The sequence below is a fragment of the Lactuca sativa genome, chromosome 2 (assembly GCF_002870075.4).
Source record: "Lactuca sativa cultivar Salinas chromosome 2, Lsat_Salinas_v11, whole genome shotgun sequence".
Classification (NCBI taxonomy): Eukaryota; Viridiplantae; Streptophyta; class Magnoliopsida; order Asterales; family Asteraceae; genus Lactuca; species Lactuca sativa.
The window spans coordinates 84,795,904-84,820,382 of NC_056624.2; the positions used below are offsets into that span (position 1 = coordinate 84,795,904).

Sequence of the window (24,479 nt, forward strand, 5' to 3'; positions counted from 1 at the left end):
GGTCCATTTTGCTTCCTAGCCCATTTCGCTTTCGGGTCCAGCACCGGAGGGACCGAACCCTCGCACCTTCGGTCCTTCATGCAAGAAGCCTCGCAGCTTCGCCTTAACTTCCCGGTTTTCAACTACGACTTCGTTTTAGGCCCGTTTCTCATTGTTTTAACGTGGGATTTTCACCGAAAACTTTATTTTATCAATTAAAGCCCCAAATTTCATTAATCCCCACGTTTTTAAGGCCAATCGTATCCAAGATTTAGTGGTTGAAGTACAAGGGGGTGGAGTGTTGACTTTTCTTTGATTTATGACACAAGCAACCACCCATACCCACTCTATGACCAACCCACACCCCTCCCCACCATCTTTAGTCACTTCATAGTCCTTTCCACTCATTTCCCAGCCATACCCACGTCCTAAGAGCTGGACAACCCACCCTCGCTCCTCACACTTCTTTCATTCTCTCATTTTTCACCAAAGATCACACTCCAAATTCTCTCATCTTTCTCTCTCAATTTCGAGACTTCCAAGGCTGATCATCAAGCTTTCTTCCACTCTTGGTAAGTATAATTCATTCTTCATATGATTATTACACTTCCTCCTACTCCAATTATAGTTTTCTTACACAAACTCCACCATAATTGTGTTAGATTCTCGAATCTTCAAGCAATCTTGTAAGTGTTCTTGAGTAGAACACTTATCTTCTTCAACATCCACCCACTAAGAACACATAAGGTGAGTTCATACCCCTATATTTTCATGTTTTCTTAAGTTTTAAGGGGGGGGGGGGGGGGAATACAAGTTAAAACACCAAGAACACAACTAAACTTTTTCAACAGCTTTCATCAGAAACGTTGAACTCCAATCACAGACTGTTTTGGATAACTTAAACATTTTACTTTTCAAAAATGTACAATTTTCAAGTAGTTCATGCTCTTATCTTTAAAATGGATACTTTCACATCTCCATACGATTTTTCTACAATTTATGGTGATTTTTACAAAACCGCCTATCATTTCAAGAACCAATCCGGACCAGTCTGTGATTATGGACTTTTTCACTCAAGTTGAGGTCACTAAAAATCATGAGAAGATTTATGAACAAACTAGACTCATTTTACAAACTCTCAGAATTTACGGATTCTGATTTGAACCTTTGATGATTTTTCTACAAATTTTATAAGAACAGTAATAGAAAATGTTAATGACAGAAAAATGCTATCAATTTCATTACACCTTGTAACTTGCTGAGCAAGGTGTGTATCATTATGTGATTACATGTTATTACATTATATGTCATTTATTCTTGGTATATTTACATACATCAGAAAACAAATGGATTTTACTATATTAAATATGGTGAAATAATAAATTGTTATAAACAATGTTTACACCCGTTTCATACAAACATTTGGTAACTATGACAAGTATAGCACTAGTTGAGTACATATGGTTGGTAATACATATTATTTACCTTAGTTTGAAAGTATGAATTATATACTAAGGTTTACCACCACTACGAATAATTACAATAAACCATAACAAGTATACACTATCAACAAATACGCTAACTATAAGGGGTATAGTTAGGTCGCTTTACATTACAAACATGATGATAAACTATAATAGGTATAGTTTATGTTCTCTACCACCACCACTTTTGGATAAACTATAATATGCATAATTCATGTTCACTATCACTACCACTATTTGGTGAATTATGATATGTATGGTTTATGTTCCCTACCACCACCACCATTAGATAAACTATAATAGGCATAATTCATGTTCACTATCACTATCACTATTTGATAAATTATGATATGTATAGTTTATGTCCACTACCACTTTCACCACTTGATGAAATACGCTAGGCATAACTTCGGTCTCTAGTTTCGAGACTACATTCTATCTAGAGTTATTAGTTTTCAGCTATAATTACTAAGTGTATATGCTAGAGTTATATAGAAGTTAGTCGTCATCGACTCAGAATTGGTGGGTCCGCTTTGTTTCCTATTCCTTGTTTGGTTGTGGACCTAAGGTAGAGCCATTACATTCGAAGGTTTATCTAACTTTGATTTTATATAACTTATATACACTTGGAGATTATAGGAGGAAACTATATAGAATTCTAGGATGCGCTGTCTTATAACATGGAAACTTACCATTCACTTTTTAAAGAAAATATCGGATTTTCTGGATCAACTTTATCACTTTTACAAGGAAAAAGAACTCAGTTTATTTTTCAAAATAAAAATCTTATGAACTCACCAGCCTTTGTGTTGACACTTTTTCAAAACAAATTGTATTCTCAGGAAATCAGTGAACAGGTAGTCAACTGCTTTCGAGGACGGGACGCTAAGGCGTTATGTTCAAAACTTATTTTGTCATCATGATGTAATTGATTTCGAAACATGTAAACATATACTATGATGTAACTTTTTCAATTATATTGATGATGGTTGTGTTTGCTTTCTTCACTATTATATTCATTGTTATGATACTGCCCATGAAGTCATCCGCCCCTGAACGTTTCCGCCGTTCTGGTTTGGGGGTGTGACACAATTAAGTCAACATCATCAGTTAAAGATATTGAAACATAATTTTTCGATAGTTTTGGACTTTCATTTGATTTCACCTCAGGCTTCTAAATTCGTGTATCTTTGTTGATTGGTTGCCATCTCCAAATTAGGAGTATTGAAGCGCTTGAGAAGAATGTCTAACACACGAACTTCGTTTGATGACTCCCAGACAGTTCGCAAAACACAAGTGAGCAGTAAAGGAGTTGTTTTTCGTGAAATCCCTGCTCCTGCTTCTCCACAATCGAAGAAGAAAAGAGCTTATGATGTCGTGAAGCACATTACAGAGGAGAGATACAAATGGAAAATCATTGTACGTGATGATTTGTCCGAGAACGAAGCCATTCCTGAAACTCCATTGGTTTCGACTTCTCTAATGGTAATTTCTACTCCTATCATTTCATCAGTTTCTTATGTTACAACTGTTGAACCTACAGTAACCATTCCACTCGAAATAATGGTGTCCAAATCAGTTACTGAGGAGGCTCCAATTTCTAACATCAATGCTAACGTATCTAATACGGGAGTACATGTGAGTGTCGACATTTCGCAGCCTATTTCTCTTTCTTCTTCATTACCACTAATCACTTCATCTTCATTGGCTTCGTTACCACCATTCATTCTTCCTATTTCTACTGTCACCACATCACCAATATTCGATAATATCCTTCAACAACCTATCACTGCTCTATTCCCATCACAATCCACGGAACCATCCAAACCTCATTATGATGATGAAACAGACGAAGGTGGTTTCGGAGGAACTTTCGATGATTTGCATTTCAATTCGGAAGAAGAGGATATTCCTGACCATATGCTGATGTCAGGAAAGCAATTCACAATTCTCAACAGGAAGTTAAACTCAATTCTCCAATCCTAAGTCGATTCTGGAGCAAAGAATTATGTTTCAGGAATTGAAGTAGACGTCATGCTCAAGGCTGTCGAGCATCGTCTTCAAGAGAAGATAGATGTGTGTGATAAAAATAATGAGCTTCGGGTTAAAGGTCAAAGCAAAATGTATGATTTGTCTTTAAAGGAGCTACGAAATGTTGCCAAAGAGAGAGACATGTTCTCTTCGTACAAGACGTAAAGAAAGTACAAGAGGATGTGAATTTCAAAATCGAAGAGTTGAAGAAGGAGGTGTCCAATGACATTCGTGAAGTGAATAATCGTTACAACACACTTCAGGAAAAAGTCGACATCATTGCTAGGGCTGTAACGAATTTCATAAAATCGTTTCAAGAAGTCATGCCAGCATTCGAAGCTAAAGCTGTTAAAGACAAAAATCAGTTTGTGAAACTGAGTACTTTAATTGTTGAGATGAAGGAAGCGGTTTCGAAGCCTGTACAACAGTCCTTTTTGACTCCAGAGTTTTTAACTCAGAAGCTAAATGTGCTAGATCAAGTCATTCAGAAAGTTGTTGCTCCCATAACGAAGTTTGCTCAAATGTTACCACAAAATGCTCCACCTGCTATCACAGGGGTGCAAGGGGGAGAAAGAAGGATGAGCAAGGGTTCAAAAGATGACAAAAAGGGAGAAGGCATTAAGAAAACAAACGAAGATGCGAAGGTTGTTGGGAAAGTTTTAACTTCGCAAATTCCAAGTTCTCTTCCAATCAAGACTGATCCTATTTCAACAACAATCGTGACCACAAAACCGATTGCAATACCTATTGTAAAAGATATTGTGATTGGTTCAACAATAGAAGGAGGAAGTTCAAGCTCCTCAAAACCCAAGCCTTCGGATGATGGAAAGGGGAAGGGTATTGTTGTTGAAAAATCAAAAGAAGAAAAGAAGGTTGAGGTCGAAGCAGAAATCGAACTTCAAACACATATCCAAAGCATATTGAGGCTGAGGGAAAGTGATCCACCCGGTATGGAGAAAGGTGATCCGAAAAAGCTATATAGTTACGAAACAATCGAATCGAGGGTTGCATTCAACCATATGCATGCCTTCGAGAAGAAACCAAGGAAAAGTTATTCGATTGCAAACACTGATATGAGCCAACTTGATTTCCCGATCAACGAAATGATGTTCATCACAACTCAATACAAGATCAGTGAGAAGTTTGAGAACCCTAATGATTATACACACATGAAAATTCGTTTTCATGTTGTACTTGGAAAGGAACTGGAGGAGGTATGGTCTTTAGTCAAGATCAAGAAGGTAGTTTCAATTAAAAAAGATGTTATGTTTGAAGACATGATATAAAACTTCAGGTATCATGTGATTCGTGCAAACAATCAACAAGCCAATTTTAGTGTTGCAGATTTTCCACTAATGAACTTGAATGATCTAATTCGAGTTGCATTAATACTGAAAGACATGGAAGCATCTCAGCTTAAAGGAACAGAAAAGGATGTGTTTAGACTTGGTCTTGCACATATCAAAATTTTCATTGATAATTACTATGACTGTCTGGCCTTAACCGATGAAGAACTGGCTTTGGGTTTGGGAAGGAAAGTGACTGTGGCAATGGAACCTTCGAAAAGTACTCAACCTGAACTAAAGAAGTATGCAGATGGTGAAATTTGCTTAAAACCATTTGGCATGGTATTTGCTGGAAAGGATACGAAGGGTAAAGCAAAAAGATTTCTCTTTCAAGTCGCTGAAATAGAGATACACAACTTCCCAATATACGAACTTCATTGTTCATATGAACAGTTGTACCAAAAATAATGAAGGAGATAAGAAGAAGCTTAAGAAGATCATGACATGGTACTCGGAGATACGAAGGGTGATGCATTTCGCTGCTCAGATTCTCACGAACTGAGTAGTTCGACTCGTTTACAAAGGGGGAGATTGTAAGGGTCGAAGTCTTTGTATTGTAAAGAGTCGAAATGTATTTCCTTATTTCGTATGTAATATATTTGCTAAGTCATTGTTTGTTCGAAGTGTCAATATTTTAGACTTAGTATTTTTTGTACTCTTAGTTTCCTATAAATAGGAACTGAGCTTTGAGTTAGATAACAAGTTTTCCAAGTTCGTTATCTGTTTTGTACTCTGAGTTCGTTAAGAGTAATAAAGCTGAAACTAGATCTTATTTACATGGTGTGTTCATTTCTTTTATCTTTAGCTTGATTAACTTTGATTCGATTTCTCGTTTACAATTCCTCTTCAGTTATACATAAGAGTTTTCCCACTTCATGTGTCTGTTTTGTACTTTGTGTTCTTGAGAGTAAAAGCTGAAAAGAATTATTTACTTCTTGTGTTCATCAATTAATATTTTACTCTGATATGATTTGATTACTCGTTACAATTCTTCTACAGATTCTTACAAAGATTCATTAGATCTAATCAGTTCCGCATATGTCATCATAATCAACACCATTACACTTGGTAACATAATTAACTAGTTCTAATTATATTGGTACCAACACTACAATACATTAATACTCAAATTCTTGAATTTCCTTCAAATTCCATGATAACCATAACAACAATTAAGTGAGGATGAAGATAAATTACCTAACTTGTTGTACAGTTTAAGCTTTGTTCTTCTCATTAGCTAGATTAATGGAACGAATTCGGACTCTCAAAGAACTTTGGTGTAGCTTTTGGAATCGTTTTGGAAGATCAATGAGAGCTTAAGAACGATTTTACAGATTAATAATTTGATCTATGTTGACACCTAAGCTCAATATGTAGCACTTTCTATGCACGTCATAGACCTAGCATGGTGTAGTTCCTTATATCCACAAGATGCACAACATCAGATGAAGAAATCAGATAATTTTTTAAATTATTTTCCTAAATTCAATCAATCATTCATTTCTCATCTTTATTTTGATTTTTATGATCTTTATATGCACTCAAAGGTATAAACAAGCCAACAATTCCATCTAATCACCTTTGACTTAATACATACCTAAGTTAATTTAGTAAGACATACAAAAAAAAATACTAATTTTTCCCATTTTTCCCTTCTTACCCACCTACAAGTTTTTATAACTACATTTACTCTAGCTTGGTTTAAGACATGACATAGAGTTATGTAAAATCTACAGAAAAGTCCCAATATTTTGGAAAATTTTTTAGTAAAGTCCTAAATTTTATTTTATGAATAGAAAAGTGCTGATTTTTTAATTTTTAGAATAGAAAAGCCCAAGAAACCGGTTAGTTTATTCACTTTAGCCCATTTTGACCTGTTCAGCAGGTCATAGGACCAAATCGTAAACTTTTCCGAAATAATGGGATTTTTCTGTAGATTTCGTCAAAACTTATATATAATGTATAAACGTATTTTTTACGTATTTATATCTATTTTTACATATATTTGTATTTTTTAAGTTTTTATATGTATATGTTTACAGGTTTTTATGTATTTTAAATGTATAAACGTATTTTTATGTATTATGTATGTACGTATATTTTTAAAGTTTTTTATATAGGCGTTTATGTATTTTTACGTATTTTAAATATATAAACGTATTATATATATATATATATATATATATATATATATATATATATATAAGTATTTTACATATTTTGATGTGTTTTTAAATTTATTACGTATTTATATGTATTTTTATGTATTTATATATTTTTAAAAAAATTATATAGATGTTTATATATTGTAAATGTATAACTGTATTTTTTTTATATATGAGTATATAGTAAAACCATCTAGACATACTCGAAGAAGATGTGAGGATTAGATGAAATGGTGAAGAAGACTTGAAGTAAAAAATACATAAATATTTAAAAAAATAATATGATTAAACAGTTAAAATACATAAAAATACATAAACATCTATATAAAAAAAACTAAAAAATATATAAATACGCAAAAATGCATTTAAATACATAATACATAAAAAACACACAAAAAATATGTAAAATACTTTAAAAAATGGGATAATGACTTAAAAGGGTAATGTATTTTTCGATTTGTGCACATTTGGTCACTAAGTTTTTTTTCATCCACAATTGCCCTTCAACTTATTAAACTGTACACATTTGGTCCATATGACCGGCTACTCCAAGTTAGCTGGTAAAAAAGACTTGATAGGATAATATATTTTTTATTATGTACACATTTAGTCCTTGATATTTTTGTACACATTTAGCCCTTAATATATTTTTTTTTTTGCAAAATATGTCATTTTTGTTTTTGTTCTCATTCAGTACTTATGAATGATTTATGTTGGTTTTTCTCAAGAAATCTTAGGTGGGACATTTATTAATGAGGTGTTTAGGCCTTTTGATGTTTATGTCCATCGCGATCTTGACTACTTGGATGCTTAGGTCATGTGTTCTGAACGTCATAACTTCTTCATACGATCTCATATTTTAATGATCTCTATATTCATGTGAACGATCTTTATATCCATGCGTTCGTATTTTAGTCTACTACAAGTTTCATTTAGATTACTCTCATTAAAAAATAATATATTTTTACTTACGATTTTTATATCCATGCACAGGGGCGGAATTAGCTTGGTCCCGGTGTCGCACCGGCAACACCTATCTTTTCTATTTGCAGTGGAAAAAAAATTTAATTTTTTTCTCGTTTATACCTATTTTCATGTATCTGCAACACCTATTTCATTTTGGCAACAATTACTATGTATTCATGCATCCGCCCCTGTCCATATGCTTTTTTATCAATGTATGTATGGATGTTTTTTTTATATAAAATCATAAGTAAAAATATATTGCATTTTAATGGGAGTAATCTTAATGAAAAAATGAACATGTGGATATAAAGATTGTTAAAATATGATATCCTATGAAAAAGTTACGATGTTCAGAATACAAGACCTAAGCCAAACCACAAGACCTACACAACCAAACAGTCGAGATTGCGTTGGACATAAGCATCAACAACCCCAACACCTCATCAATGATTGTCCCACGTGAGATGTCGTGAGAAAAATCTAAAGAAATAATTTATAAGTACTGAATGAGTAAAAAAATTATTTTGAAACAAAAAATGTTAAGGACTAAATAAGTATAAAAATATTAAGGACTAAATGCGTACAAAATAAAAAATATATTACCCTATTAAGTCATTTTTGCCGACTAGGTCATAAGGACTGAATGTGTATAGTTTAACAAATTGAATGAGTAAATGTGGACAAAAAAAACCCAATGACCAGATGTGTACAAATCAAAAAATACATTACTCTTTTAAGTCATTATCCCTTAAAAAATACATATAAATATGTAAAACAATACGTTTATACATTTAAAATACATAAATATACATAAACATCAATATAAAAAACTTCTAAAAAATATATAAATACGTAATATATAAAAAAAAACACATAAAAAATATGTAAAATACTTAAAAATAGATATAAATACGTAAAAAAATATGTTCATATTTTTAAAATACATAAACATGTATATAAAAAAGTTTAAAAAATACATAAATACGTAAAAATACATATAAATACATAATACATAAGAAATAACATATAAAAATACATTAAAAATATATAAAATGGTTAAAAATACGTATAAATAAGTAAAAAATATTTTTATATATTTAAAATACATAAAAATATGTAAATATATACATATAAAAACTTTAAAAAAATACACAAATGCATAAAAATAGATATAAATACATAAAAAAAATATGTTTATACATTATATACATTTTGACAAATCTGTAAAAAAAATTTCCATTATTTTCGAAAAATTAACAATTTGGTCTCATGACCTGCTAAACGGTCAAAATGGTTAAGTGAATAAATTAGCTGATTTCTTGGGCTTTTTTTTATTTAAAAAGTGAAAAAATCATGATTTTTTTGTTCAAAAAATATAATTTACTGACTTTATTAAAAAATTCCTAAAATATTATGATTTTTCTGGAGATTTCCTTAAAGTTATTTTAACCTTGTTAAACATTTATACAAGACTAGTTTTTATATGCCAAACTACCATTTTGGCTAAACTGGTCTTTTTAAATTTAATAACAAACTTCATAACAATCTTACTAATTGCTTTTATTATTTAAAAATTTTAAGTCCTTACATACATGCTACGACTCATACTTTTAGATTTTTATTGAAAAATTTATTACCGTGTCGTGGTCATTATGAGTCAAATAACTCTCTTGATCGATGACTTTTCATTGAAGTATTATTTTTTATTAGAGAAAATAATAAGAGTATATAATGTCGGAATATTATGCTACCCCACGAAACCGTAGGACTAATATGATTAATCAACATCATTTGGAGCTGTGATTTTTAATATAGTTTTGGATATGCAAATCCAAGAATTTGGGGATTGATTTAGTAAATTTAGCACTGAATTGCTAGAGAACTCAACGACTTCTTTGAGTTCGTGTAATTCATTTCTAGGTTTAAAAAATCAAAGTTGTTGAAACTAAGTGAGATATACAAAAATGATTTTGATGATTCGACAAAAGGTGCATCTTAATGGTCAACTTGATATATATTATCTCTCTTTGCTCCATAATAACAAATTTGCCAACTTGAAGGAAATTACGGGCCTCTTTCATTTAATGGTGGAAACACGGAAACAACGTTCTTTTCTTTTGGTTTATAGGTTATTAAAACTTACTTTGGTTTGGTCTTGTGGTCACAACTGAAATCGATGAACCATGTTTTTCTGCACTGAAATTGTTGAAGAACAATTTACGTATTCTATATTACACGAAAAAAGAATTTATGATTACCCTGCCACTAATACCGTGTAAAAGTATATTTACTCATAAAAATATCTTCTCATTAAATGCATTATAAATACAAAAATATAGGGCTGACAATTCTCGACACGACCCGCGACACGACACAAAATAAATGAGTTTGGGTTGAGTTTTTCAACCCACCAACCCGCTAACCCGCCAACTCGTTTATTAAACAGGTCATATATGGATTTCTCAAAAAATAAACGGGTTGACCCGCCAACCCGTTTATATTCTTAATAAAAAAATTATTTTATTTTTAAATGTATTATGTATCAAGTATTAATATTTAATAAGTATTACAAAAATATATCATTTATTTATAGACCATTTGACTGTTTTGACATTATGACTCGTGGTGAATGATTTAATGTCATAAGTCGTAACCTATAAGGCTAAGCTTGTAACATGTTTCTATGAATTTTTTTAATTTTTATTTGGATGTTTAAGACTTAAATATGTAAAATTCGGACCCATGAACCCAAATCTGACCTACGAACCCGCAAACTTGTGAACCCGTTTAAATAAATGGGTTGGTGGGTCATATATGGGTTTATGTTCCAAACCCGCCAACCCATGACCTGTATATTTAAATGAGTGTTTGGGTTGACATATTTTGACACGCAAACCCGCCAACCCGCGACACGCCAATCCGAACACGACACGATTGTCAGGTCTACAAAAATACAAAGAACTTATATGGCTAATACAAAATGACCGTAACAGGCTTATGGAGGTATACACACTAAAAAAACTCTAAACATGGATTTCCACTTTTGTGCTGAAACTTCCCCCATCATCATACTGATGCTGATGCTCCTCAAAACAGGGAATGTTGAAATTTTTACTGGGAGTCGTTGAATCAGCCATTAATTGACATGGTCCCTAAGGTGTAAGTTCTTTGTTTCGCATGTGTTCCAAAAGGTAATAAATATATTAATTGTGTCCTTATTTTTGGTGCATTGACTTTTCTTCGGATCTAGCATGTTATAACTTTGCTCCTTTGACCCCAAAGAAAAAATAGGGATCCCTATATCATCACATTTTCCATTCCCAGTGGCGAGTCTAGAAAGTAAAATCACGTGGTTCACTAAGTGGGTTCAGTAGACAATGAATATATATATATATATATATATATATATATATATATATATATATATATATATATATATATATATATATATATATATAGTCATATGTCTATCCCGTATAAAGCGGGAGAAGAAACGACGTGGTAAAAACACCTCTTTGTTTTGCCTTTTTTCTTTTATCTATGTTTAACTTATTTTGAACTATTTTTATTGGATTATATCTTAAATGAATTGAATATTTGGCCATAAAATATAAAATGTGGTCTTTAAGAATCTTGATTTATACCTTTTTTTTTTCAAAAATATAAAATTGATTTAAGATAGTTCACTTTAAATATTTAAGATAGGTCACAATTTATATTTATCAATGAACTCTTATAAGGAAAAGAAACCCACCTTCAATACACATAGACTCGCCGCTGTCCATTCCTATTATGAGCAAAATTACACGGTACAATTTACAGAAGAATGTTTCAAGATGAATGAAAACTATTGTTTTAAACGTAGAGATATTTTAGTATTCATGTACATGTATTTGTAAATATTATTAATGCACCTAAGAAAAATATAACATAATGAAAGAACATCGTTATACTATGCTTTTGATGAAAAATACATTGCTATAAAATAGTCACAAATATTAATTACACAAAATTACAAGTTGTTTTTTTTAGAGTAAATTACACAAAAGGTTCCTATGGTTTAGGATAATTTGCTCTATTAGTCCTTAACTTATATTTTTAATTTAGAAGGTCTTTATTGTTTGTTTTATTACGTGTTTGGTCCCTATCTTATCTAAAAATACTATTTTACCCTTAATTTTTTAATTTATTTAAATAAATACACTTCCAACCCCACCCTCCTCACCTTACCTTACCTACTCTACTATTTTTTCCTATTTAAATAATAGTCTTTTTAGGTAAAACAAAAACCAAGCACATAACAAAAACAAAACAGTAAAGACCAAGCACGTAGCAAAAACAATCAGTAAGAACCTTCCGAGTTAAAAAATAAGTTAGGGACCAAACGCATAAACTACCTCAAACCATAGGGATCATTCGTGTAATTACTTTTTTCTTTAACATTAAGAAATAATATGTATGTTGTGTTTTGGGTTTCTATGAGATTTTCCCTTGAAAACACTCAAACACCCATCTCACAAAACATGGTGAAAAGTCCAAACCCCACATGAGTTTTTCATAGATAACACTAGCACTCAAAAATAATGCAACTTAATTCAATTTATTGTATACAATAAGGAGACTATGAAATTAAAAAACTACAAAAATTAAACAATATCATTCGTTTTCAAACACTTGCTCTTGTGAGTTCCATTTGTGCAACTGCTGTGTTGATGGCATCAATGACATCCATTTTTCCACCAATTGCAGCTTCATCCACAGGAGTCCTTTCATGTCTAAATATACACAAAAATAAAAATAAAAAAATACAAACACAAAATTGAATTCCCTAAAGAGGACAAATGAAAAAAAGAAAATCAAATTCAAAACTAATATATACCTGTTTAAGCTTGATACATCTGCTCCAGCTAGAATCAATATGTTAACAACCTAAAAAAAAAAAGAGAGGTAAAGTTTTGGACAAATGTTTCACTTGATTAATGTTATAAAAAAATAATAAAATAATAAATAATAAATAAATGATATTTACCTCGATGTGGCCATTCAGGCATGCCCAATGAAGAGGCGTGTTATTTTCAACATTAAAAGCATTGACTTCCTGTATTAAACAAAAGAAACATATATTAAATTCCAGAATGGTCCCTATGGTTTGGGGTAACTTGCATGTTTGGTCCCTAACTTATTATTTTAACTCGAAAGGTCCCTACTGTTTGTTTTTGTTACGCGCTTGGTCCCTACTGTTTGTTTTTGTTACATGTTTGGTCCCTGTCTTATCTAAAAATACTATTATTTAAGTAGGAAAAAAATGGTGGGGTAAGTAAGGTAAGGTGAGAGGAGTGGGGTTGGAGGTGTGTTTATTTAAATAAATTAAAAAATCAAGGGTAAAATAGTCTTTTTAGGTAAGACAAGGACCAAGTGTGTAACAAAAAACAAACAGTAGGGACCTTCCGAGTTAAAAAATAAGTTAAGGACCAAACGCACAAATTACCCTAAACCATAGGGACCAATCGTGTAATTTACTCTATTGTAAATAAAAGTTCATTAACTATTTAACTATAATTAAAAAAAATGATTTATTTCATTACCATGCTTATTCCATTTTACAAAATAGGAAAGGTATGGTCTCCCTTACCACTTTATTGTTGATAAGATAGTTGACTATATCAACATTTCCATTTGCTGAAGCCATATGAAGTGCTACAAAAAAAAAAATTTAAAATTAACTACTAAAAGTCAAAAAAATAATAATAAATAATTTAAAGAAACAAAAATTGCATGTTTTCTTACCTGTCCTCCCTTCTGCATCCTTGGAATCAAGAGAAACCCCAACAGCAGCTAAGCTTATAACATCGTCAATATCATTATATCTAGCAGCCTAATTAATGAAAAAACAAGTGTCATTTGGTAGTATAAATGATAAAAGATAGAAACTAATTACTAAAAAGCATTATATCAATCAAGGCTTCATAGGGTCTTATAACAATAAGGGTTAAACGCAAAAATAGCAATGCTTTTTTATTTATTGGTTTATTACACATTCTGCTTTCATATTAAGGCATTGTATTTTAAATTTTTCTTGTTAAGACGTTGTATTTTGAAAAATATACCAATCACACTAAAAGCATGATATGTTTTTTTCTTTTTTTATTCTAAAATACTTAAAACCTCTTGCACCTAACTAGATACTCTCTAAAATGTGAATAGGTGTCAAATGCAAACTATTCTCCCTTTGTTGTTCTTTGTGTATTAAGATTAAATGCACCGAAATCAAGGAAGGTAAAGGACTCATTAACATGGCTTTCTTCTCAGAATCTTAAGGGTGTCTTTGAGTCTCATTAGAAATTGTATGAGTCTTTACTCTTTTGCAGATTCTTAGAAATTGCTTTAGAAGATCCACAAGTGCACATAGGCATGAGATCAAATGCATTCAAGACCCACAAAATCTTAATGATGTTCACATCTCTCCTAGAGTACCACAAAAGAGCTATAAACATTGACCTCTTCAATGAAGACCAAACATTTTGGACACTTAGGTGTTGTTTGTTTTTTGTCTGCAGATCTTTTTGGTCTCCACTGTTTGCGTCGCGCAGACCACGAGCAGACATTAGGCTTCACAGACTTTTTTTTTGAAGACTGCAGACCTAAAAAGGTCTACGCGTCCTCTTCTTAGCGCAGATATGTCTTTAGGCATCTTCTAACTTAAAAAACACATATACTTTATTTGTTTTTTTTAAGCTTAGATTTATTCCAACTTTATTTATGATAAATAAATTGGAAGAAAAAGTTACAATACTTAAAGCAAAAAGTTTGATAATACAATCATGACCTTTGTGACAAATTTATAAATAAATATTAAATTACAATAATAATTGGTGGAGCTTATTATATAGATATTAAAAAAATTATAATATTGTCTTATATTTTTATGCTAAATTTTATAAAACATTACTTGATGCAATATTCTTCATTTTTTTGAAAAAAATATTTATGGTAAGTTTTTAACTGATTTAATTAAAAAAGTAAAATATAAACTTCGAAAATTTTCATTTAAAATCAAAGTTTATTTTCATTCATGTTATGTTTTAAATTTTTTTATCCCTAATTACAGTGTTTAGGTATAACTTTATGACCAAAGTTTGTTGGTTTTTATCAAATATATACAATAATTCTTACCATTTTATTTTCACCTTTTATACAATAATGCTTAAAAGTTAATCTACATTTGTTAATTATATATAATAAAGTCATAAACTTATCAAAAAAACTCTTTTAAGTTTTTTTTTAAATCTATATTTTAGTTTATTCTAAAACACCGCAGATGTTAAAAAAACAAAGTCTTCTCTACATTTGGCCCACCTCTTTTACTGTAGACATTTTGGCTCAGAAAAAACAAACAGCACCTTGTTGTATCCCTTGATTGTATCCTTGATGATAATCAGAAGGCCATGAATTAGCCATTGAAAAGAAGTGAAATGACCAGAAGAAGACAGAAATGACCTAAAATTGATGAATTACAGCCCAATTGATCAAGAAGATGAACAAAAAACTGTAAACCAAATAACAGCCAATGAGTAAGATTGATCAACAAGATTAACAATCAATCGGCAGAGTTCCCTCCAAAAAGTAAAATTCATTTGGACTGAATATGGAATATGGATAGAAAAAAGAAAAGGTTATTGCAAAACAATTTTCTTATTGATTCCGTATTCAATAACTGAAGCTTGCAATCAGTTGGAAATCCTTTCGAAAAATGGTTGAACAATGTGGTGATATTCGTTCGATTAACTAAGCACTGAATTGAACTAAATACAGATTCTTTATTTACTCCTAAGCGTAACATCACTATGCATAGTCTTTGCAAACCCTAATCGAATCACAAAACCCATCAAGCATATATCTCTAAATGCATCATAGATCGAATGACACACTGAGCTATCCAAGAAGGGGAGTAAAGGAATATATAGACAATGAAAGTACGCATTAAAATGGTTTTACCTCAAGCAAGGCCTCCACGTGTTCCGTCTCCGTAGCAGACGAGTTCTGCTCTGCTCCGTTCGCCTCCGCCGCCCCCATTCTTCGAGCACCGCGCCTGTCTCTGTGTTTCTCGAGATATTTATATGGACTGATGGAAACTGGGCCGGGCTGGAAATTGGTTTTAGAAATTGGTTATGAAACAATGTTAATTTGTGAAGGACAAATTGTGGATTTTACTATCTTTCGGGTTCGGTTTCTAGGATCGGTTTTTTAGTTTATGGATCGAAGGGTTTTGGGTTTAAACTTTAAACATATTTTTCTTAAGATTTAAATAAACTAACAAATTATATATATATATATATATATATATATATATATATATATATATATATATATATATATATATATATATATATATATGTGTGTGAAGTGGTTCAAATGAGAACCAAAAAAGGTTAATAACCGTAAGAACCTCTAACTTTAGATGTTTATAAAGGGTTTAAGATTTAAGGTTTAGAGTTTAGGGTTTAGGGTGAACCCTAAACCCTTTATAAACACTCTAAACCCTAAACTCTAAACTCTTTATAAACACCCTACACCCTAAACCCTTTATAAACATTTAAAATTAAAGGTTCTTACGGTTCTTAATATTTTTTGGTTCTCATTTGAACCTTTACCTATATATATATATATATATATATATATATATATATATATTAAAAAATGACCATCCTTATCCTAAGGTTTTGGCAAAACTGGTCATTTGTTTATGGGTATGTGTTTTCTTCTAGCTTTGTTGCTGCCAATTTTGTATGGGGCATTTTATGCCATTTTTTGAATTCTTTATGGCCATGTGTGGACACGTGTTCTTCACGGTTATCTTCATCGGTTTTGGTTTGTCGCCAGTTTTAGTCCCTAATGTCAATGTTTTTCTGCTTTGGTCCTTGGTATATTTTCTACGACTCAAATCAGAAGCGGTCCACGTAATGATCGATTTCATCAAACACATTGAGTTAAGTCTGAAGAAAAAGGTTTGTAAGATCAAGAGTGACAATGGCACCGAGTTTAAGAACAAAGCTCTTGATTCGTTTTTAACTGGTAAGGGAGTTTCACATAATTTTTCCTCTCCTTACACGCCACAACAAAATGGTGTTGTTGAAAGAAGGAATAGGTCTCTCTGCGAAGACGCAAGAATAATGCTCGCATATGCAAACCTTCCACGGTATCTTTGGGCTGAAGCAATTTCGACGGCTTGTTTTATTCAGAATTGATCTTTCATTCATCTTCGTTTTATAATAACCCCTTATGAAATCATTAATAATAGGAAATGTAATGTTAAATATTTCCATGTTTTTGGTTGCAGGTGCCTCATTATGAATTTTAAGGATAAGCTTTCGAAATTTCAGTCAAAAGTTGATGAAGGAATTTTCTTGGGATATTCTCATAATTCGGTTGCATATAGGGTGAATCAGCGAACTCGGAAAATCGAATAAACATTTAATCTTACATTTGATGATTATTTTGTTAAAAGAGTTGAAAATGCTTTGAATAAAAACCAATCATAAATGAATCACAAAGTTTGAATTCTTTAGATTTTGATTAGGATTTAATTTTTGGTATTCCTGATAGGGCTATTGATGCAGAAATTTATGTTGAAGATAATTGTTAACGTATCCCTCCAGGAAACGTCAAAAGAGAAGTCAAACTGACACCGGGCTTGGCCTGGTCAAAACCCAGTCTAAAGCCAAGTCTGGGCCTTCGCCAACACGAGGGGCGCTGATAAGGTGGTTAAGGTGCAAAGTCGTGCCCTAACCCCTTCTCCGGGAAATCATGCCTTGGCAAATGTCGGACCAATCAGAGAGTCTCACGCGCTCAACAGACAATAGCCACGATCTTCGTGAACATTTGGAAGATCTCCTTCCAGCCAATGGGAGAATGAGGTAAAAGACGTGACAGAGGACCCTCCAATATGGGTCTGCCACGTCGCACCTCACGAGAGAATCCTCAACATAATCAGTTGAAAGACACGCCTCTGAGACAGGTATAAAAAGGATCCCTCTTCCTCACGAAGAAGGGGACATAAATCTCTCTTCTCTGTAATTGCTTACCATCTCTCTCAGATCTCATACTAACTAGATCGTCAGAGCTTCGTCCCGAGATCCCCTCCCAGACGTCGACTAACGATATCTATCCTATTTTGTACTATGATATCAGGGGAAGTCATTTTTGCAAGATTCACTGGTAATCTCGACACATCCATTCACTGACATATCACAAAATTTGGCGCCATCCGGGCGTATCACAACAGTTTGTACTATGATATCAGGGGAAATCGTTTTTACAAGATTCACCGGCAATCTCGACACATCTTTTCTGTGACATATCACACCATTTTGCGCCATCCGGGCATATCACAACATTTTTTGTTAATATTCTTTGTGTAGCATGTAGCGAAGACATCTGATGAATCATGCTTTGTAGCTTTAGGGAAGGTATCACTTCGATCCTTTGCACTAGTTAGGTGTCCCTAGAAGCATGTTGCAGCATGTCGACCCAAGCCTCTACGACTCAATGTGCTTCGAAGCCTTAATGGATAACTTATCATGATAAATCCTTCCCAATTAGGTTGTATTGTAACGCCGTGAATTTCAAAATAATTTTTCACAAATTATAAAAACATTTCTCATTTAATTTTCATAAAAAGATTAAGTTAAAATCCCAATTCACATCATACAAATCCCAAGATCATATATATATATATATATATATATATATATATATATATCAAAATCCCATGCGTGTGTACAGATCAAGCCGGCGCCTTCCCACGGTCATCACTAGTACCTGAAACAAACAACACTAACACTGTAAGCACAAAGCTTAGTGAGTTCCCCAAAATACCACATAAACATATATTAGCCACTCGAGGCTATAACTCTGTGGGTCCGTGCACCCAAGCTCTGTGAACCCTTAGGTTCTAACTCTGGGAACCTTCCGGTTCCAACTCTATAAACATGCACAGCATAAATCACATAGACATCATGCAGTACAACACATAGCATACACATAACATACACATACTCTGACACATAACTCTGATTACCTACTCAAGGTAAAGTATAGTGAGAAGACTCACCTCGGGTATCTCGATAACTCGCGAATCCTGGAAATCACTCGTGCTCGATCCTCCGAGCTATAATCCTCCTATAACATCATATATCTCTTAATTAACACTTTTACCACTAAGGTTGACTACCCCTATCAAGTCAACACTGGTCAACTCTGGTCAACGGTCAACGGTCAACTTTGACCGGACTCGGCGAGTGCACTAGGGCGACTCGGCGAGTCTATACGTACTCACCAACTCTCTAGGATTCTCTTTTGACACGTCGAGTACTCCCCTGACTCGACGGGTTCCACCTGGCATGAATCGCGGGGCCACCACGACTCAACTCGCCGAGTCTCAAGAACAACTCGGCGAGTCCCAGCTCGACTCAGTCCACCTGTCAACCCTCTCTAACTCTCCCTGACTCACTGAGTCAACTCATAAATCAGCTGGACCACTCACTGAGTGGTTAAGGACAATCTTCATGCTACTCGCCGAGTCTGTTCTTCAGACTCGGCGAGTCCATGCCATGCATCAACTCAAACTTGCTTCTGAGGTCAGAGCCGCTCCAACAACTCATAGATCTGGCCCTCCTAAGCTTATTTATCATGTAAAGTCCACATCTTGGTGCTCATAACACACCCCATGACTCATAAATGGTGTTTTGACCTTAAGCACAAAGACCCCAATCCAAAACCCCCATGGATTCATAAAAAGCTTGGGCAAAGGGACACTCTGGACCTCCAAAGGTCCAGATCTAGAACCTAACTCACTTAAGGGACCAAGGAAGCACTAGATCTAGCCACAAAAGGGCTCAATAACCCCTAAATCAATATAAACATCAACATAACAGAGAATAGCTCGAAGGTAGTACCTCAAATGTGATGTTCTGATCCTCAAATCTTCAGGAAGTGGCTCCTCTTGATTCCCCCTTAGCTATTGCTTCCTTTCCCTTGCAATATAACACCTCCAAGGTCAATAATGGCTCCTTACTTTGCTCCAAACGCTCAAACTCGCTAGGGTTTCACTCAGGGGTCTGGTGAGCACAAATGACGGCCTCAAGGCCCTTTAAATAGGTCCCAAACCCGAGAAATTAGGGTTTCATTAAACAGCACGGACTCGCCGAGTCCAGACGCGAACCCGCGTCCAGAACCGCGATCCTACTCGGCGAGTTTGAGCTCCAACTCGCCGAGTCCCCTCACAAAACACCAAAAACATAAGCATAAAAGATACCTGGAAATCCGGGCTGTTACAACTCTCCCCCACTAGAACTAGACTTCGCCCTCGATGTCTCGCTCTGAAAATAGCTCCGGATGCTGCTCACGCATCTCACGCTCCGGCTCCCAGGTCATCTCTGATCCCTTCCTGTGTTGCCACTGGACCAACACCAGTGGTACCTCCTTGTTCCTCAGAACCTTGATTTTCCGATCTCTGATGGCCACTGGTCTCTCGGCATAATTCAGGCTCGCATCCACCTGAATATCCTCTAATGGAACCACTGCCGACTCATCGGCTATACACTTCCTCAGCTGCGACACATGAAAAGTGTCGTGAATCTGCCCCAACTCTGTTGGCAAATCCAAACGATAGGCTACCCGGCCTACCCTCGCGATCACACGGAATGGACCAATATACCGAGGCCCCAACTTTCCCCTCTTCCTGAATCGAATCACTCCTTTCCAAGGAGAGACCTTCAGGAGAACAAAGTCGCCGACCTGAAACTCAAGCTCGGACCGGCGCCTATCTGCATAACTCTTCTGTCGGCTCTGAGCGGTCAACAACCTCTGTCTGACCTGCTGAATCTGCTCTGTCGTCTGAAGTACGATCTCTGTACTGCCCATCGCCCTCTGCCCAACCTCTCCCCAACAAATGGGGGTCCGACACCTCCTCCCATACAACAGCTCAAAGGGCGGCATACCAATGCTCGAATGATGGCTGTTGTTGTAGGAAAACTCTGCCAAGGGTAAATACGCATCCCAGCTACCCCCGAAATCCAACACACATGCTCGGAGCATGTCCTCAAGCGTCTAAATCGTCCACTCACTCTGACCGTCTGTCTGGGGATGATATGCGGTACTAAAATGCAGTCTAGTACCCAAATCCTCATGAAATTTCTTCCAGAATCTGGAAGTGAAGCGCACATCACGGTCTGAAACAATCGAGATCGGCACCCCATGCCGAGATACCACTTCCCTCACATACACCTCCGTCAATTTCTCTGCTGAAGAACTCTCACTGATGGCAAGGAAGTGAGCGCTCTTCGTCAACCTGTCCACAATCACCCAAATTGCATCAACTCCTCTGGCAGTCCTCGACAATTTGGTGATGAAATCCATAGAGATCTGTTCCCACTTCCACTCGGGAACCTCCAATGGCTGCAACTTGTCATGCGGCCTTTGGTGCTCGGCCTTAACCCTACGGAAGGTCAAGCACCTCTCAACAAACCACGCAACATCCCTCTTCATACAGGGCCACCAATACTCCTTTCTCAAATCTAAATACATCTTAGTGGCCCCCGGATGGATCGAAAATTTTGACCAATGAGCCTCCTCCATCAAAATGGTACGCGTTCCTCCCACAAATGGCACCCAGATACGCCCCTGAAAAGTCATAAGCCCTCGACCATCGGTAACGAACTCTGAAACCAAACGAACAACCCGTTCCCTCTTCTGCATCTCAGGTTGCACAGCCTTGGCCTGTGCCCCGCAAATGGCGTCCAATACCGGAGCTATCACGGTCAATCTCAAACATACATCCCGCAGTGGAGTGCTCTCCGCCCTGCGGCTCAACGCATCGGCTACCACATTAGCCTTGCCTGGGTTGTATAGGATCTCACAATCATAATCCTTGACCACATCCAACCACCTTCTCTGTCGCATATTTAGGTTGGGCTGATCCATCAAATACTTTAAACTCTTATGGTCCGTGTATATCGTACACCGAACCCCATATAAGTAGTGACGCCAAATCTTGAGGGCGAACACCACTGCCCCCAACTCTAGATCATGGGTGGGATATCTCGCCTCATGAGGCTTCAGCTGCCTCGATGCATACGCTATCACATGCCCCCTCTGCATCAGCACCGCTCCCAATCCCAAAATCGATGCATCACAGTATACCACAAAGTCCTCCATCCCTTCCGGGGGAGCTAACACCGAGGCTTCGCACAACCTCTGGCAAAGTGTCTCAAAGAAGGCCTGCTGCTCGGGGCCCCATGAAAAAGCAACACCCTTCCGGGTCAATCTGGTGAGTGGCACTGCGATCTTAGAGAAATCCCTGATAAACCTCCGATAATACCCTGCCAACCCTAGGAAACTCCTGATCTCGTAGGGTGACTTCGGCACCTCCCAACTCATCACCGCCTCAACCTTGGCCGGATCGACCAATATCCCTTCCTGGTTAACGAGATGTCCTAAGAACTGGACCTCCCGCAACCAGAAATCACACTTGGAGAATTTGGCATAAAGCCTCTCCGATCTCAGAACTCCGAGAACCTCTCTCAGATGCTCCTCATGCTGCTCTCTAGATCTCGAATATACTAGAATGTCGTCGATAAACACAATCACCGACCGATCCAACATCGACCTACACACTCGGTTCATGAGATCCATGAACACCGCCGGGGCATTGGTGAGCCCAAAAGGCATCACCACAAACTCATAATGCCCATAACGCGTCCTGAACGCTGTCTTCTGGACGTCCTCATCCCGCACCCTCAGCTGATGATATCCAGACCTCAAATCGATCTTGGAGAACCAAGATGCTCCCTGTAACTGATCGAACAAATCGTCGATCCTCGGCAACGGGTAACGGTTCTTGACCGTCAGCTTGTTCAACTCCCGGTAATCAATGCACGTCCGGTGTGAACCATCCTTTTTCTTGACGAACAGGATAGGCGCTCCCCACGGCGAGCTGCTTGGCCGAATAAACCCCTTCCCCAGCAGCTCCTGGAGCTGAGAGGATAACTCTTGCATCTCTGGAGGTGCAAGACGATAAGGCACCTTAGCGATAGGCGCATCCCCCGGAACCAAATCGATACTGAACTCCACTTGCCTCACAGGAGGCACACCTGACAACTCCTCAGGAAAAACATCCGGGAACTCACGCACCACCGGAACCTCCTCAACTGAACTCGGCCTCTCGGAAACCACCCGTGTATCCATCACATACGCCACAAAACCCTTACAGCCCTGCTGTAGACACTACCTCGCCCTAGCGGCCGAACAAAACGCTGATCCTGAACATGTACCCTCGCCGTACACCGAAATAACTCCCCCACTAGGGTCTCGTATGGTCACCAGCAGACGCTCGCAGTCAATAACCGCACCGAATCTACTCAACCAGTCCATGCCCACAATGACACAGACATCACCCATCGCAATAGGAACCAGATCAATCGGGAACTCAACACCGAAAATCTCGACTACGCAACCTCGGAGAACCTCCGTGGCATATATCACTCTCTCATCAGCTATGGAAACTCTCAGAGGCCGACTCAACGCCTCATGACTAACACTGATATGCTGACTAAAAGCCAAAGATACAAAAGACCGACTCGCACCCGAGTCAAATAACACCAAGGCAGGTACAGAATTCACAAGAAAAGTACCTACGAATAACATAACATAAGCATAATATCTCAACATCAAAATAAATACATGAAAGAATACATACCAGCCACGACATCGGACGCTGCGCGGACCTCCTCCACGGTCAGCTGAAAAGCTCTCCCTCGTGCCCTCGACGCCTCGGCCTTCACCGACCGACTCTCTGTAGCTCTGATGGTGGCAGGGGCAGATCCTTGAGGTGCTCCCTGAGATGACCCTCGCAACTGCGGACACTCTGCCTTCCGGTGTCCGGTCTGATTGCAGTGGAAGCAGACTGCAAACCCCTTAGGGCAATCCTTGGCCATATGCCCCTCCTTGCCACATTTGTAGCAAGATCTTGCTCTGCAGACTCCATCGTGACCCTTGCCACACTTCCCACAAGTGCGGCCCTTTTGGCTCCCTGGTTTGGGATCAGTGGGCTTGGCCCGCTTGGCTGCCGGTTGAGACTGTGCTGGTCGCCGATCCCTCCCCTGAGACTCCGCCTCCTCCCTGGCCTGAGTCTCCAGCTCAATCTCCCTCTTCCGGGCATTTGCCTGAAGCTTAGAAAATGTCCGGTACGAGGAGTTCGCCGCGAACTCCCGAATGTCTCGCCTCAAAATACTCAAATATCGGCTCATACGTGCCTACTCAGTGGACACGTGCTCAGGACAGAACATCGCCCTCTCATGGAACATCCTGGTGATCGCTGTAACTGACTCAGTACCCTGCTTGAGGGTCAGAAACTCCTGTGCCAAACGCTCCCTCTCCACCTGGGGAACGTACTCATCTCGGAACATGACAGTGAACCTCTCCCAGGTCACTGCCGCAAGCTCAGCAGGCGT

General features: G+C 36.5%; 1 protein-coding gene across 2 annotated transcripts; it reads right to left on the bottom strand.

The window, feature by feature from the left end:
* Positions 1-12,503: 12,503 nt before the first annotated feature.
* On the bottom strand, positions 12,504-16,123 carry LOC111893425 (ankyrin repeat-containing protein P16F5.05c). Of its 2 annotated transcripts, XM_042899111.1 has the most exons (7): positions 15,967-16,058; positions 15,328-15,517; positions 13,759-13,846; positions 13,604-13,668; positions 13,001-13,069; positions 12,851-12,900; positions 12,504-12,746 (listed from the first exon to the last, which is right to left on the bottom strand). In XM_042899111.1, the coding sequence occupies exons 2-7, from the start codon at positions 15,343-15,345 to the stop codon at positions 12,638-12,640; spliced, it is 399 nt and encodes a 132-aa protein (XP_042755045.1). In that variant the 5' UTR covers positions 15,346-15,517; positions 15,967-16,058; the 3' UTR covers positions 12,504-12,637. The 2 variants fall into 2 exon arrangements, with proteins under 2 accessions (XP_042755045.1, XP_023745251.1); XM_023889483.2 differs by lacking the exon at positions 15,328-15,517 and having other exon boundaries at positions 15,967-16,123.
* Positions 16,124-24,479: the final 8,356 nt, after the last annotated feature.

Bases quoted from the DNA above. Each gene is read 5' to 3' on its own strand.
- LOC111893425 (XM_023889483.2), bottom strand. From the start codon at position 16,044: ATGGGGGCGGCGGAGGCGAACGGAGCAGAGCAGAACTCGTCTGCTACG. The intron at 13,669-13,758 runs GTAAGAAAACAT...TTTTTTTTGTAG, and splicing joins GGATGCAGAAGGGAGGACAG to CACTTCATATGGCTTCAGCA. The intron at 12,901-13,000 runs GTAAATATCATT...TTTTTTTTTTAG, and splicing joins GCCTGAATGGCCACATCGAG to GTTGTTAACATATTGATTCT.